Source organism: Pinus tabuliformis, chromosome 9 (genome assembly GCF_031772625.1).
Source record: "Pinus tabuliformis cultivar Carrire ecotype Pingquan chromosome 9, CPIR1, whole genome shotgun sequence".
Taxonomy (NCBI): domain Eukaryota; kingdom Viridiplantae; phylum Streptophyta; class Pinopsida; order Pinales; family Pinaceae; genus Pinus; species Pinus tabuliformis.
In genome coordinates, this window is record NC_142307.1 from 1,285,969,550 (window position 1) to 1,285,987,481 (window position 17,932).

General features: G+C 37.2%; 1 protein-coding gene across 1 annotated transcript in view; it reads right to left on the minus strand.

Annotated features, from left to right (window-relative positions):
* Window positions 1-403: 403 nt before the first annotated feature.
* The window catches only part of LOC149153279 (uncharacterized), a 260,627-nt gene continuing 243,098 nt past the window's right edge, over window positions 404-17,932 (minus strand). The window contains exons 10-11 of the mRNA XM_089443765.1: window positions 1,210-1,293; window positions 404-484 (exon numbers count right to left, since the gene is read on the minus strand). Coding sequence (XP_089299891.1) covers window positions 404-484; window positions 1,210-1,293 — 165 coding nt within the window. The remainder of the gene's footprint in view (window positions 485-1,209; window positions 1,294-17,932) is intronic.

The following is a 17,932-nucleotide window of genomic DNA, read 5'->3' on the forward strand; positions in this document are numbered from 1 at the left end:
CAAGTCGAACTCTCCTAAGGGGTGTGAATTCCCTTTGCAGTGGCCCCCACATCCCACTTTACTCTTAATTGATCTTCTCTTCTAATGTTTGGGAGCCTTCTTTCCTCAAAATGTCAAGTGGGATCCTCGTAACCCACTTTTCCTAAGTCAAGTATGCCAAAATGCCAAAACTCTGCAAAAACTTATTTACTTAGCAAAACTTGCTAAGTGGGGACCTTACACCTTTGGGCAGGAGGAAAGCCAAACTAAAGTGTAGAAGAGGGTTGGTGAGATGACAGTGGCCTCCTCCTAGTTACACCAAAGCCTTGCTTGAGCTTTAGGACTTTATCTCAATTCTTCCAACCATAGATAGCACGAAGAGACTTCTAAATGTATTATACCAGCACGCACACACAGTCAACCCTTAGAATTTTACTGTGGCCATGCTGAAGTGTAGATTCTGTGATTTAAAAAGAGTAAGTCCCAATACCCCTGTTGCTTCCTCCTGCCACAGCAATGTGCACCATGATGCTGTCCGAAAACTTACTGATTCAGAGAAACAAAGGTCCAGAAATGTTCTCCAATGATTTCAAAAAAGGACCAGCATTTTTGGTGGCAACAAGTCCTAAAGTTAATAATCCACAGGACTTGGGTCCATGGAACCTCTAGAAAGGAAAAATTGACAAAAGTTACAAGGGAAGGAACCATGGAAGATAAACATGAGTATATATATACATATATTGATCATCTTAATTAATTATTTGTCTTGAATAAACATCATCCACTTCATAGCACTATGCATTCTAAGGTTGCATGGTACGAAAAGTCTACATCTTCACATCAATAGTCATAGCCTCATCATAAAGAATAAACCTACAACGCATACTAAGAGCAGAATTGCATCCATATGCTTAGAATCATCAAAAGAAGTAAAATTAATTACTAGGTCTTGAATAAACATCATCCATATATATATATATATATATATATAATTATTGGGTCTTGAATAAACATCATCCACTTCATAGCACTATGCATTTTTAGGTTGCATGGTCTGAAAAGTCTACATCTTCACATTAATAGCCGTAGCCTCATCACAAAGAATAAACCTACAATGCATACTAAGAGCAGAATTGCTTCCATATGTTAGAATCATCAAAAGCAGAGAAATAAAAATAAGTAGAAGTATGCTTCTTTTCTATCTTTTTGTGAAGATGGATGAATCCATACTTTAACATGTGGCATCTCTTGTCGAACTAGCTCAATGACACGTTTGATTAAAAACTTTCCAAGATTGATTCCAGCTAGACCACGCTGTAAAGAGCCAAAAACATTAATATCAGTCAAAGCTATCATACACAAAACATAAAAGATAAATTATATACATATAAATTTAAGCCCTTGCATCTCCAGAATGTATTCCTCAAAGATAACAAGGATCCTATAATCCATTGTGGAGAACTGCTGCAATTTTCAACATGAATAGCAAGGAGCAAAATCAAAATAATTTGAGAGCTAAGAAAAATGAACATAACCCAAGAGAAGTCCTTTGGATAGATGTAAAGATCTAGATTTTCTAAGAGAAAATTAGAGGATGAAGAATAAGAAACACCATGCTATTGCAGAAAAAGAAGCATCCAAACCTTATATTATCATTTTATAATTTAGAAAAAAACCAGTGCATGCTGTAACATAGAGGAATGGAGAACTCAATCAGAGTACAAAGCAAGCCTGAGTTGCATAGAACAAAGGAAACCTAGAATTTGTAAAAGATGTCACAGTTAATGCAATTTCAAGCAATTGGCCAAGCCATGTTGCCTCTGGATTTCCCAATGTAACTTCCTTTAACCCTTTAGCATGGCTTCATACACTAAAACAGAATCACTGCATGCAGAGTTGTACTGAAATCAAAACATTGAAGATATTGAGCAAGATCTAAGGGCAAAACAAGAAAATATAGATGGCCCTTGTCAAATTTCGTGATAGAACAACAGGGACAATAATTATTGAAATATACAGAAAATGGAAAGAGAAATCTTAACAATCTTGAATATCCAGGAAAATGAAGAAATAAAAATTGAAGTTTAAAAGTCTGTGTGCATGTATCTGTGTGTCTGTACATATATTTATGGGTTTATAAACACAGACAAACAAATAAATGTACACGGACTTCTCAACTTCAATTTTGATTTCTTGATTTCCTGTAAATTCAAGACTGTTTTGTCTTCCATTTCCTGGATAGAAACATGTGCATTTGCATAGAAACATAGAAATAGACATGATTACGCACATACAGACACAGACATACATGGGTTCATATATACATGCAAGCACACACAATCAACCCTTAGAACAGATATGCACTGGGAAGCATGCCTCAATTGCTCGGTGGAATTGAGCATAGCAGAATCACTTGTAGCAGTGGGTCTCTATCTTTCTTGAGCAGTGGATCATACCCATCGTGGATAGGCAGCTGAATTGATTTAAGGGGATCCAGTTACGGCAGTCTAAATGAGGAGGAAAATTCTGTATAGCAGTGTACTTCATCATAGTCTTTACTCATTCACACTGTGCATTTCCAGTGTTTATCATTATAGTGGTCCCATTCTCTCTTTCGGCAACTTGAGATATTGCACTCTGATTGTGTTAGTTGCAGATTCCAGGTTCTCTCATTGATTGTGCATGTAATTCCCTTGAATTCTCTTAATAAAATTGTTGGTGATGTATACTTTAAGTTGCAAACTGTATTGAGTTGGGATCTTCATTCACTATATGCTAAGCACTATTGCAAATTGTTTGTAAAATTGTTCACAAGCAAACTGTTTGTCAAAATGTCCTTGAGAGAAATTTAAGTGCTATTGGATTATTTAGGAATTAATGTGACAGGGCCTTACAGTGTTCCAAAATCCATTCAAATTTACTTAAAAGGGATATTACAGTGGTATCAGAGTTGCGCATCCTGCCAGCCAGACGGGATTAATAGTGAATGATGGAGTTTTATCAAGCAATCAGCACTCTCCCTGAACCAGTACAACAGTATGCAGGTTGGTTCCTTGACAATATCGTTTTCATGGAGAGAAGAACAAAGCATAATAGTAGACCTTTTTCAAAGGGATTCCATGCTACTCTTCAACACAAGCAACCAGGAATCAACAAAAAGAAGAGGAAGTGGGAAATTGGCTGGGGCTTGGGAATGTATCTTGAAAATATGATTCCTAAGCCTAGAAACCCTTATGGAGACTTGGTCTTTGTGTGATCATTGTGGAGTCAGAGTTATAAAGTTGTGGGATCACATGGGACCAAGTGGACTCAAAATTAGGTCCAAGAGGTGGAATTGATCACTCAAGAAGGGGCTTCACCTAATTGTAGAAGAGAAGAGGTTCAATGGACAAATCTTCATAGAATAGAATGCAATGATCCAAATGAGGTCACTAGCCAAGGGAAACCTAGTGCAAGAGACGATTCTTGGGCTAGGGCTTACAATATCTCGAGATCCCATTGTCGAAATATTGCGAAATTTGGAGAGCCTCTAGAGAAAACCCTAGCACAATAGAGGACAAGAGATCAAAGTCTTTTGATGGCTAGAATGTGAGATAATTGATGCCCTAGGTGACCTATGGAGGCTAGGCCTAGAGAGAGAAGGAGAGGTGAGAGAAATAAGCTTTGAAAGTGACCACCTATGGAGGATTAGTGCCTTGTCCTTTGGGAGAGATGGAATCAAGGAGATTTTTGTAATGACCCGCCTATAAATAAAATACGAGTATTAGCATACATATGAGACCTCCATACGATAGCTATGTATGCATGGACCCACATGTATCACACTATATGTAAACTAGTTACTACAGGAGGAGATATAAATTAAGGTAATGAATTAATACCTCACCAGAGTATCATATATATGATAAATCCTTAAAACCAACAGAAAATGTTAATTTTAAATTACAAATTAAAATTTACAATTTAAAATTAATAAAATAATAATATAAATTAATTAAAATTATAAATTTAATTAATTCATTAAAATAATAAATAAACTTTATTAAATCAAAACTACGTATCCAAATAAAAATCAACGAAATCAAATGAGATTTGATTTCATAAAAGTTACACGTAACCAAAATATTGACACGGAGATGAGAAGAAGGCGGTGGATGAGGAAATAAAAGAAGGGAGGAAAAACCATTTTTGGGAGGGGGAAAAACCATTTTTACGGAGGAAAGCAGAGTTGAGAACAATTTTTGGATACTATAGTACAGCTATGAAGGGAACTTGAGTCTTGATTATACTAGAGTTTTTGGGCACAGGGGAATCAAATTGCTTCAATTGGAAAGCTTTCTGAGACTGAGTACCTAGGTTGTACCCGTTTCGGCAGGGAGGTTTTGGCCATTTTAGTAACATAATCAGACAAGAATTACAGCAGAGCAGACAAATTTGTAGCAGAGAAGACAAGTTTGCAGCAGTGCAGACAAATTTGTAGCAGAGCAGACAGGTTGGTATTCATTAGATTAATCTTTCAAATTCAGTATTCAAATTTTCATGTTCTGGTATTAAAAAAAAAAAAATTTACAATCAGGGTTCTTACATTTTGGTATCAGAGCAATTTAAACTCTCAAACCTGTTAAAATAAGGTTATAGTCATAATAAATAAGAAATATAAATACTGTAATCAGTATTATTTTCGAAATTAAGGTTACAGTCATAATAGATAAGAATTATAGACTGCATATGACTATATATGAGAAGAAATTAGAAAGTAGTGGAGTCATAGTCCACAGAATTTGTAAACCGAGGAAGCAGTAAAAATATATTACGCAAAAGATAATGGTAAGTTATGGTGTTAAACTGGGAATGGAGTCTAGCCATACAAGCCCATGGCTCCAATTTTCAAACACTATATTGTTGGACTGTAGTATGAAAGCTCGTCAATTCCGCTAGCTATAATTACGCAAATTTATTTCATTTTTCAATATGATTAGAAACAATATTAAATTTGGTTTTGAAAACTTGACTAATTAAAACACAGATGGATTGCTCCCTCTAAGCTAAAATAGGGAATTACTTAAAATTATCGACCTCAGGTTGTTTGACAGTTACGCGAAAGATACATAATACAAGTTTGGTTTAATGGTAGGTAGATGTCAATCATGACAAAAATGACTTTCTCCGGCCAATTATTCCAAAGAACAGTTCCTCACGTTGCTCTTATATGACTGACGAACAAAACCTTTAAGCTCTTCTACGCTATTATCAACACTGAAATTTTTGTTTTTACCTGGGTCAATTACGAATTAACCTACATAAGTAATCCAAGTTCTATCCGGTAAAGTTTACCGGGGTCAATTATAATATAAACTTATATGTTATATAAGGTCAAGGCCGGAACATTATGCCAACGACTCGCGCAAAAGATATGCAACCGATGTTGATATTACTAACAATTCATATATATAAATGTGAAAACGAAATGAAGGAGAAACTCTTAGAGTTTACCGAAGAAATTTTGGTTGGTGTATCATTTATATGCTCAGACAGAGGGCTATCGTTGAGTGTCACCGAAGTTTATTTTATTTTATTTTTAGTTTTCAGAAGCCCAACTGAAGAAAATAAGTTCTCAGGGCATCGTTGGTTACTCTATACAATTTTCATTTCGAAGAGAGAATGTTGCGAAAACATCACATGATGAAATATTTGCATTGAGAACTGTGAGCCCAAATTTCTGTAGGAAGACTATCAGGATGTTCAATAAGTGACATGTTCAGGGCAGAAGAAACCGGTCCTGCTGTCAATGGAGCACCAGGATGTCTCCCTCATATAGCAGAAATTGGTGTTGGAGCTGACATAGTCCAGTACTCCATGCCAATATTTAAGTTGATTGTCAGCCCTGTAACTGAAACCCCTGAATTCGAAAATTTTTGAATTCTTTTGCAATAAAAGGGTGTCTGCCATTGGTGTGTGATATGCCTGGGTTCACTGCGCGCACTCCTTAGCCTGACAGAAGTAAGTCTAATATATACATCACCTAATTTAAATAAGACCGCATCGCATACCATATGCTAATCCACCGCTATCCTACGCAAAAACTTATAAAATAATTCCTCATTGCATAAACTGGGGTCGATTTTATATGCAGAGTGGGCTTTAGAGTTTACAAGTAAATACGAGGCAAGATATTCGACACCCGCCCAACTAAATGGTGGCGTGCTAAATTATTGCGTGAGATCGGTAGATTATCCGACGCGTAATGGATAACATGCCCCGTGGACTCTTGCGTTGAAGACTATAAGTCACGATATAAACTATCGTGTTAATGAATCATCGACCCATTCATTACGTTTGGGGGCAGAGGGTCTGGTACCTATGACCAATTCGAAGCCCAATATTCCACTCATAAACGGGATTGGTGCCCAGAGATGTTATTTTAAATATAGGGCTCCACCATATTAAAAAAAAAAAATTTACTATTTAGTCATATTTAATTATTATATGTTTTAATTTCTATAATTTAAATTTTATAAAATAAATAAAATAAGCATTAGGCTATATGACTAAGAAGTATGAAGTGGTAATAATTTTATTTAAAAAAAAATAAAAAATTAAGGCTATAATTTCTATAGTCATAATTTTATGAAAATTTTAAAGGTTATAATTTTTGAAAACATAATATTTGAGATTATGTTAAAAAAAAAATGCATTAGTATAAGTATTATTACATATTATGATAGAATACCCTGCATTAGGACAAGGAGGTCGCGAGACCACCCTCTTTGACTGTGGTACTAATAGGACTTGCCTAGCAGGTAAAAATAGCAAAAAAACTATACTCGTTTGTAAATTTGAAATTATATGTTAAATCTGAAAATATATTTCAAATTTCACAAATTTATTATGTATACAGGAAACACTACGATGGTAAGGACATATCAGCGACGACGACGTGATCAGGCAACATCATTGTCATTAACACCACCACCGTCATCATCACCATCTTCATTACCATCACCATCGCCTCCAGCGAGACCATCATCAACACCAATCGCTCCAACGTCAGAATTGACCGTGATAATGCACTCATTGGAAACCTTATTGGAAACATTAAAAGGGTCGACAATGGCTAAGACCAAAGAAGAGCAACCTCAACCCTCAGAAACCAATTTAGCGGAACCAAAAAATTCAGAGTATAAAATATCAAAGGAAGATATTTCTAGGGAGCTACATCAAATTGAACTCCTGAAATTTTTTGGAAGACGAGTTGGAGAATGTGTTGAGGCATGGTTAGAAGGAATGAACAGATGTTTTAAACTAAGAGAGTACTCTTCTTCTTCAAAAACAAAAATTGTCGTATTTCAATTAAAGGAAAGTGCCTTGATTTGGTGGGGAAATTTGGAAAAACAACTACACCTCACAATGGATAATGTCCCTTGGGAATTGTTCGAGGAAAGATTTTGTGCTAAGTATTTACTTCCATATTTTCAAGAACAACAAGTCGGGGCCTTTCATACATTAATTCAAGTTAATAAAACAGTGGAAGAATATGAAATAAGGTTTATGGAGCTTGTGAAATACATTCACTACTTAGATTTTGATGAATGTCAAGTTGAACGCTTCATATTTGGGTTAAACCCTCGCATCAGGGCCTTGGTTAGGTTGTGGAAGCCATCATTAATAGCCGAGGCGGTAGAATGTGGTCATTATGCAGAAGAGCATCTAGGAATCAAAAAGGATGTCGAGCCAACAGAACCTCTACAATCAAGGTTTCCATGAAATACTCCCCGAAATTTCTTCAGGGGAAGCAGCTCAAGACCACCACCTTATGGTAATAAATTTACCCCAAGAAGTGTAGGAGAAAGAGCTCCCATGACACTTAATACTATAGCCGCTGAATCATCAAACACAAGTCCATGGAAATCTCGTGGAACTGCTAATAGAGGAAGAAATACAAGGGGAAGTGGCATGAGAGGGCGAAGCTCTTTATCTAAAAACTCACAATATGATTGAAGAGGACCGACCCAAGTTAATTGTTGGGGATGTAGAGGACTGCATTTTCAACGTGATTGTCCAGAAACTTCATCAAGTATATTGCATAGAACAGGAAAATAACCAAAACCAAATACCCAAGGCAATCATAGAATCCATGCAATAGTCAACAACAATCAAGCAGCATATCAATCCACTGTAGTGGAATCCTCAAGTATTATTGATGGTATAAAATTTAAAATCTTATTTGATACTTGTGCCACAGATAGTTTCATTTCGTCATATGCATTAAATAAATGTGGGTTGGCAACTCGCAAAAAAAATAATTTCAGACAGGTAGAAATGGCCTCAGGAGAACTCCAATCCATAGACTTAAGTGTGGAACAATGCAAAATTGATCTAGGGGTCTGTTCGACTAAATTGAAAGTTTATGTCACAACCCTAGGAACTTATGATCTTGTCATAGGTATAGATTGGTTAGAAGCTCATCAAGCTTGGGTAGACTGTTATGGAAAAAACTTCTAGGTATAAATGATGAAGGAGAGGCGATCTAAATTCAAGGTATCAAGAGAAAAGTATCTTTACGTTACATATCAGTAATGAAAATGAAGCGTTTCTTAAGGAAAGGTTGTCAAGCATACACAATTCAAGAAGTAAGCAAAGAAAAAGAACTATCCTTAGAACAATATCCGGTGTTAGCCGAATTTCCGGATGTATTTCCAAAGGAACTACCAGGATTACCCCCTGAGAGAGAGCGAGATGTCACAATAGAATTGAAACCTGGTACTCAACCGATTTCTAAAACACCTTATAGAATGACAGCTCCAGAACTTCAAGAATTGCAAATTAAATTGAAGGAACTACTGGATATAAGACACATTCGACCCAGTATATCACCTTGGGGTGCCCCTATAATTTTTGTCAAGAAGAAAGATGGTTTCTTAAGATTATGCATAGACTACCGAGACTTGAATCGAGCTACAGTAAAAAATCGGTATCCCATGCCTCGAATTGATGACCTCTTCGACCAAATGAAAGGAGTTGTTGTCTTGTCAAAAATTGATTTACGATCAGGCTATCATCAGCTAAGGACTTCGGAAAACAATATTTCTAAGACTGCATTCCGAACACGCTTTGGGCATTATGAATTTACTGTGGTACCATTTGGGTTGACTAATGCACCAGTAGTTTTCATGAACCTTATGAACAGCGTTTTCCGCAAATTTCTTGATCAATTTGTACCAGTTTTCTTAGATGATATTCTCATCTACTCCAAGAATGCGAAAGAATATGAAGATCATTTATGGATAGTATTATCCTGCCTCAGAAAACACCATTGATATGGAAAGTTATCCAAGAGTTCTTTCTTTCAGGAAAAGATTGATTACTTAGGTCATATCATATCTGGTGAAGGAATCTCAGTAGATCCAGAGAAGGTAAAAGCAATCATGGAATGGCCAATACCAAAAAATGCACATGAAGTGCGAAGCTTTATGGGTTTAGCCGACTACTACCGAAGATTTGTGGAAGGGTTCTCCAAAATTGCAAAGCCAATTACAACTCTTCAACGTAAGGGTGTTAAGTATGAATGGACTGAGGAATGTAATAAAGCATTCTTTGAACTCAAAAGACTGTTGACCAGTGCACCAATCTTAAGAGTCCCTGATATGGACAAAGATTTTACTATATGTATTGATGCATCCAAACATGGGTTAGGTGCAGTATTAATGCAGGATAGAGGAGTAATAGCATATGCCTCAAGAAAGTTAAAACCTCATGAAGAACATTACGCCACTCATGATTTAAAGTTAACCGTTGTAATACTAGCTTTAAAGATATAGAGACACTATCTAGTAGGGCGAAGCTTTATGCTTAAAAGCGACCATCAAAGTCTTCAGTATTTGTTCACCCAAAGAGACTTGAATGCTAGACAACGACGATGGAGTGAATTCCTAAGTGAATATGACTTTGGAATATCATACATTAAAGGAAAAGAGAACGTAGTGGTAGATGCTTTAAGCAAAAGACCTCGAATATTTTCCCTCGTACCTATCAAAGTAAACTTAAGGCAATGAGTACTAAAACATCTCATAAGAGATAGCTGGTATTTAAAGATAAGATCTAGTCTTGATAGTAAAAAGCCAAAAGAACCTAAGTTTGAGGGATATGAACTAGAATATGATCGAATCTTACGATTTTATAAAAGGATGTATATTTCTGATAATGGGGATCTCTGAGACACCATTCTTAAGGAAGCCCACAAAGCAGTATATTGTGGACATCCCAGAGTAAAGAAAATGTATATTGATACCAAGAAACTCTTCTTCTGGTCGGGCATGAAGCGCGATATCATTCAATTCGTTGTGAAAATGTCTTGAATGTCAACAAGTAAAAGTTGATCATTGTCATCCAGCACTTGCAATCTCATGACATTCCTATGACCAAATGGGAAATCATTTTTATGGATTCAATCACTGAGCTACCTCTTACTTCACAAAGACACAATGCTATTCTAGTGGTAGTGGATAAATTAACGAAAAGCGACCATTTCATTCCCGTAAGAGATACTTACGAAGTTGCTGATGTGGCTCGAGTATTTATAAATGAAATTATCAGATTTCATGGAATACCTAAAAAGATTATATCAGATAAAGACTCGCAATTCACTTCAAGATTTTGGACTTGCATGCAATCAGTCTTAGAAACTCAACTAAATTTAAATACAACTTATCATCCTAAAACTGATAGGTAAACAAAAAGAGTAAATCAAGTACTAGAAGATATGTTGAGGATGTATGTGATGGATTAGCAGTCACACTGGGAAAAGTACTTATCCTTGGTCGAATTTGCATACAATAACAGTTCCCACAGTTCAATCGAAATGCCTCCATTTGAAGCATTTTACGGCAAACCTTGCAGAACACCGTTTAGCTGGGACAGGTTAGAAGATCGGGTGATAGTAGGGCCAGAATTAATCCAAGAGATGGAGGAACATGTAAAACAAATTAGACAATGGTTAAAAGAAGCACAGGATAGACAAAAGAGTTATGTTGATACCCACAGAACTGACAGGAAGTATGAAGTAGGGATCAGGTTTTCGTCCGCATCAAACCAAATAAAAACACTTTCCGATTCAGAAAAGGAACAAAGTTGTCAACCCAATTTATCGAACCATATAAAGTCATGGAAAGAGTTGGACCTGTTGCCTATCGTCTGGCACTGCCACCTCACTTGCATAAAGTCCATAATGTATTTCATGTATTTGTATTAAGACATTACATAGTTAACAAATCTCATAACCTTCAATGGAAGGAACTGCAGGTATTGGACAAGGGAATCATATTGGTCGAACCATTACGTATATATGAACGTAGGGTTCGACAGCTCAGGAATCGTATGGTAGACCAAGTTAAGGTCCAGTGGGACAAATATAGCCCTAAATCGACTACTTGAGAAGATACGGAAATCATATGTCAAAAATACCCCAACTTGTGTTAATTTTGAAGAACTTTAAGCCATATTTTGTATATATTTACTTTACTTTAAATCAGATACTCAAAACCATTTTGGAATGATCACATATAAACATGAATTTTTATAATATGTTATTCTACTGGTACGTGGATACCAAGATGAAATATGTTATTCAAATTAACCTTACTGAATTATAGATACCAAAGTAAAGTTTAATATTTGATTAATCTTGCTATAAAATTTAAATCATGAATTATGATAGAAATTAAGATATTATAAATTTTGCTTCATTTATGCATATCGATATAATTAATGAGATAGAAATAAAAGAATGATTACAATTTCAATATGAAAGTCGATAACATGAGCAGGACATGACCAAATATGTTGTACTAGAGATAACATGTATGAGCTATACAGAAATTGTTTATTTTATGTATATACTGATGCACATGTTATAATATATGGACAAGTGTTTACGTTGTAGCTAGTATTGTTACCAAAACGGCCACGTGATGACAAAAACTTCAGTACAATTAAGACTCAATAAGGTTCCATGAAAGAGCATTAACTCAGGTCCCACTAGGAGGGGTGGAGGTATTGCCCACCGTTTATCCTCCAAAACCTGGAGTCATGGGAGGACTGTGCGAATCACACTCCCCTAGATGTGTGATGATGACTGCTAGATGCCTACTGGGCAATGGCGTTGATATAATCAACACTAATACTCCTGAGAGTCTATGAATGGTTAATCAATATAGCTGACACCATGGCACACTCTAGTAGAGGACGGATAGGATGGAAGCAGAAGAGATTAGGAAGGATAAGATGATTCTAGAGTAGCTTGAAGAATCAACCGGGGCAGGACATGAATATTATAGTTGTAAAATCTTAAAATATTTAAGAAAATAAAATTTTAAATACCCATATAAAACAAATTCAATCTTGAAATATAAGGACTTATATACTCTCATTAATCACTAATATATTTTATAAACCCTAACCTCGGGACGAAGATTTTGGAAAGAGGGATGTATGTAATGACCCGCCTAAAAATAAAATACGAGTATTAGCATACATACGACACCTCCATATGATAGCTACGTATGCATGGACCTGCATGTATTGCACCATATGTAAACTAGTTACTACAGGAGGAGATATAAATTAAGGTAATAAATTAATACCTCACCAGAGTATCATATATATGATAAATCCTTAAAACTAGCAAAAAATGTTAATTTTAAATTACAAATTAAAATTTACAATATAAAATTAATAAAATAATAACATAAATTAATTAAAATTATAAATTTAATTAATTCATTAAAATAATAAATAAACTTTATTAAATCAAAACTATGTATCCAAATAAAAATCAACGAAAATAAAAGTTACACGTAACCAAAATATTGACACGGAGATGAAAAGAAGGCGGTGGATGAGGAAATAAAAGGAGGGAGGAAAAACCATTTTTGGGGGAGGAAAGCAAAGTTGAGAACAATTTTTGGATATTGTAGTACAACTATGAAGGGAACTTGAGTCTTGATTATACTGGAGTTTTTGGGCACGGGGGAATCAGATTGCTTCAATTGGAAAGCTTTCTGAGACTGAGTACCTAGGTTGTACCCAGTTCGGCAGGGAGGTTTTGGCCATTTTAGTAACATAATCGGACAAGAATTACAACAAAGTAGACAAATTTGCAGCAGAACAGACGAATTACAGCAGAGCAGACAAATTTGCAGCAGAGCATACAAATTTACAATGGAGCAGACAAATTTGCAGCATAGTAGACAGGTTGGTATTCATTAGATTAATCTTTCAAATTCAGTATTCAAATTTTCATGTTCTGGTATTAAAAAAAAAAATTACAATCAAGGTTCTTACAATTTTAATGTTCGGAAACAATTCACCCTTTCAAGGAGGCTTTCAAACAATTTCGCGTGGCATTAGGGCATGAGAGCAGCTTCTTCGTAATAATTGATGACTTATTGAGATGTATTTAGCACAAATTATCTCTACGAACATTCACCCATTCATACATGGCCCATGACATGATGCAATGTTATAAAAGATCACAATTTCCACCAATTCGTATAGAAAAACAGTAAATTTCAGACTTGTATAGCGAAAATCCCAGCAACATTCATGTGACAAAAGTAAATAACAAGAATAAGCATGAAAAGAGCACTTACATGTACAAAAGAGTATATCCAATCATCAAATTATGCGAATAATGAAAAGCCAAGACAAGAGAGATAGATCCAAACATCAAAATTCATCCATATCATCAAACCCGTCCTCCAAAAGGGATAGCGAAAATCTCACAAGAGCTAATAACCTAATCCAAGTGATGATGAGAGAATAAATCACCTCTCATCTATTTATACAATCTCTAATGAATTCGAATGGCCAAATTTGGATTAATAATGCCCCTAAAATTAAATAATGTGCAATAATAACATCCCTTAATGACAAGCCCACCAAAATAGCTCAATAATACAATAATAAGTCTCTCAAAAGGGTCGAATGATCAATAAAGTGAGTCGTTGGGCCTTTTCAGAAGGTCTAATGAAGTCCAAAGGGTGTCATGATGTAAAACTAGACTCCCAACATAGTGGACAACGGGTTGCCCCTTGTTTTCCAAGCAAGAACATGTGGTGCTCCCAAGTGTGTGTGGGGGCACAAAGACATATTCAAAAGGATCGACTATGCATGTAGACCATCTGTAAAGGCTAGGATGATGATATAAGCCATCCCTCTATAGCAGGAGACATCCTCTGAATCCTGGAACATCTGCCAAGTGTATGGTGCAAGTGTGGAGTCGGTTGGGCATAGTAAACCAAGTGCATCATCCTCATTCAAAAGATGGAACAAGAATAATCAATGGGCAGTGTTGGGGATCCATGAAGTAATCTTTGCTATGGTGGAGGCCCATGGCTCTCAACGCTCACCCTACAAGTGCGGCCCTCGGGCTAGGACCTCGTATAGAAAGACCAAGCCCCAAATAGAGACCCCCCTGCAATCTTGCATAAGATCTAGTGTGTCCCCTTGCACTCCAATACAACAAATCATTTGCACAATCAAGTAAAAGAGTATACAAATCATGGAATCAATGGGGCATTTCATGGTGGCATGCCCTTCCATAATGGGTTTTGGCATGTACAAGTGTCTCCAAGCTCAATAAGGGGGGGTTACCGAAGGATCCTATTAGGTGGTTTCATCCTTTAAAGGGGGTGACATGTTCATGATACATCTTTCAAGTGGTAGGTGGCAAATGATAAAGTGATCAAATGGAGTGGGGATCAGGGAAATCATCCAGGTCACATGTTATGGTACAAGGGTAGTTATAATAAGGGAAGCCCACACCTGGGTATATGGATGTGGGAGGGAGCAAATTGTTGTACATGAGTTACCCCGGCCTTTGTTTTTCCACCTTCTTCATATGCTTTTTTCATTTGATAGATTTTCTTTCATAACTGCTTAGGGCTCCAAGGGATGAGAGCATGTTGTGTAATATATAGCAGTGGATACCCTCTTAAGGTGGAGTAGTTTATTGCCCACCAGGGATTGGGACAATCATGGGTTCCTTAATGATGGAGGGGGTTCATCTAGGCCCATAGGAACCAGGGTGATGGCCATGAAAAAGGGGTAGAGCTCATGTCTGGCTTTTTCCCACGTGTTAAATTTGTATATCCCAACCATCTTTTGCATTTTGTGGTACATTTCCTGTTGAAAGTGGCCAAACTATGCTTTTTCTTTTCTTTTTGGCTGCATCAACTTTTGGGCATCGTTCCAGGCCAGACCCAAGGTGTGGACAAGGGAGGGGGAGGCTAAGCCTATTTGGACCTAGTGGACACATGTGGACCCGGATGGGAAAAATGATGAAAGGGGTCAAAATGAGCGGAAAGGGGCAATGTATATGGTGTTAGGAAGCAGAACCATACAACCAAAATCGGGATTTCTCATGTAGTGCCAACCCTAAAGCTAGTGGCCAGTAAAGGAGTTCCCACGGAACTAGTATAGAAGGCTAAACACAAAATCGGGTAGGGGAGACAAAAGCACAGACCTAGCCCACTTTTTCCGCCAAATTCCCCTCCACCAATCCATGCCCAAAAGTGTCCATGAAAAGTAAACAAAATTAATCAACTAAATCAACGAAAGGCCATACCTTTGAGATCGGGAGGCCCATTTTCAAACATGCATTCATAACAGATGGGCGAGGGACCACATGGCTTGCTCAAGTGGTGGAGAAAATGGCACATCGAGCTATCTGGTGGCTACAAGGGGTTGTTGGCTATCGACTAATTTTCTCCCATATACACTACCCACAGGTGGTGGGTAACTAATCCAGGAGGATTCCGTTGATTCAGTTGTACAGGTGTTCAAGTGTCGTCATCAGTGTTCAGTGTCATCGTCACTTCAGTTCAGCTTCGATAGTTCGACAGTCTTGGTTATGGATCAGGTTGTTCAGGTAATGTTTATGGTTTTCATGGCACCCAATTGATGTGGGTTTGTACCTGGCTGTCGACTTATGTTTATCGACAATTCCGCCAAGATTGGTCGACAACATGTGTCTTGTCATTCGACTCGCAAGATTTGGTGTCGACATGGTTGTGTTGTCCATTACAAAGGTTCGATGTGTCGACATGGGTGTCGTTCGTTGCAAAGGTTCGATATGGTTCGCCTTCTCAAGATTTAGGGTGTCGTCGTAAATGCTCGTGTCAACAATATGCTTTTGGTATCGTCACATTGTGACAATCTGTTGTACATGAGTTTTTAAAAGAAATCATAAAACCCTAAGCCTAAGCTCAATCTAACCCTAAATCTAAGCATCATATTCTCACAACATTACAAATTCAAACCTATGCCTAATTCCTAGAACCCTAACTATCGCATTAAACCTAACTCTGAAAACCTATTGCATTAAATCCAAACCATGTATTGAAACCTAAAGTCCTAAGTTCAAACCTTGTAACTCTTGGCCTTTGTAAACATTACAAACAAATGCAAATACAATACACAGTTCCTAACTGCATGCTTAGACGCAGCGAAACCGTCGTGTATGTGACCAGAGACAAGGTTAACCATCGAGGTTTCAGAACCGCAGAGTCACTGCAGCATCAAACTCTATCAGAAATCGTTGCATGTGACCGATGAAGAGGGGTTAGGGTTAACCGCCAGTTCTTAACCGCAGCGGAGACGGTGGCCGTTCATGTGAACAGACGGAGTGTTAGCCGTTGGCAGACTTCAGGCTACCTACTAACGGAAACTGCGTCGAAGGTGTACACATGGCAACCGTTGGAGTAACGGTAGCTATAACAGTTGGGATAAGCCGCTAGGTGGCAAGTTTGCAGTCAACCGCCCGGCGTTCACATGGAAGCAGTTAACCTCCACCCGATTAGCCTGGCCGCCTGCGGTTATGGCTTATCATAATGTTATTTATGGGTTTTTACGGTTCAGTTTGTTTTCAAACTAATGCGATGACCAAGTAACTTACCCTAGGTGGCAAAAAACAACCAGATCGAGTTCCCAAACTCATCCTAGAGCAACCAATCCATCTTGAATTCAGCGAAGGAGGTTTTCATGAACCTGGAGGCCTTTAAAAGGCAGATTTGTTTCTTTGAAGAGATTAGAGAGTGGTTTTTTACTTTTGTATGCAGATTCTGGAGGACATATGTGGTTTTGTTTTCAGTGTTACAGGAGCATCCGTGGTCGGTTTTGGAAACCGTAAGAAGCGTTGGAAAGCTGGTTTCGAGAGCTATCTGATGATAGTGATCAGAAGTGCCTGCGTGCACATTCAGACTAATCAAATCTCTGTGTAATCAACACCTTCTTCTCATTCCTAATAAAAACGGTCGCCCATCTTGAAAGTGGACCCGAAGACGTAGTCCATCAGGGACGAACTTCGTCATCAATTTTGTTGTCTGGTATAACTGTGTTTTTACTGTTTGCATTTCTGTTATGCATCGATTTTATGTTTAATCAGCTGTCGTAAAGTCTTCTTCTCAAGTAGTTTCCTCGATTTCTGTGCTTTGAGCTAACATTCAAATCATAAATGGTTAATAAATTCTACATCAGTTTTTAGTTTATGATCATTTCAAATCATATAATTTGGTATCAAAGCCGGTTGCGTTTGTAGAATTTGGCATTGAATGTTAACTAGGTCAAAGTCGCAACGAAAACAATTCCTTGAGCAGATCGATCCAGAGATTGGAAAGTGAAAATTCGTTCATAAATCAACCATGTCAGGACCTGATGCAGGTGAAAACATCGAAACTAAGATGAGTGAAGAAAAGTTTCAACAAGCATTCTTAACCATGCAGCAAATGTAGGGAGAATTGTACAAAGACAAGAAGGTGAGAGATGCAGCTTTTTCTTCAAAGCCATCGAAGAAGGACAAAGGTAAAGCGAAGACTGATAAACCACATTCACCTCCATCATCTCCATCATCTTCTTCTTCTTCTTCTTCTTCCAGTGCAAAATGCGAAACAGAAAAGAA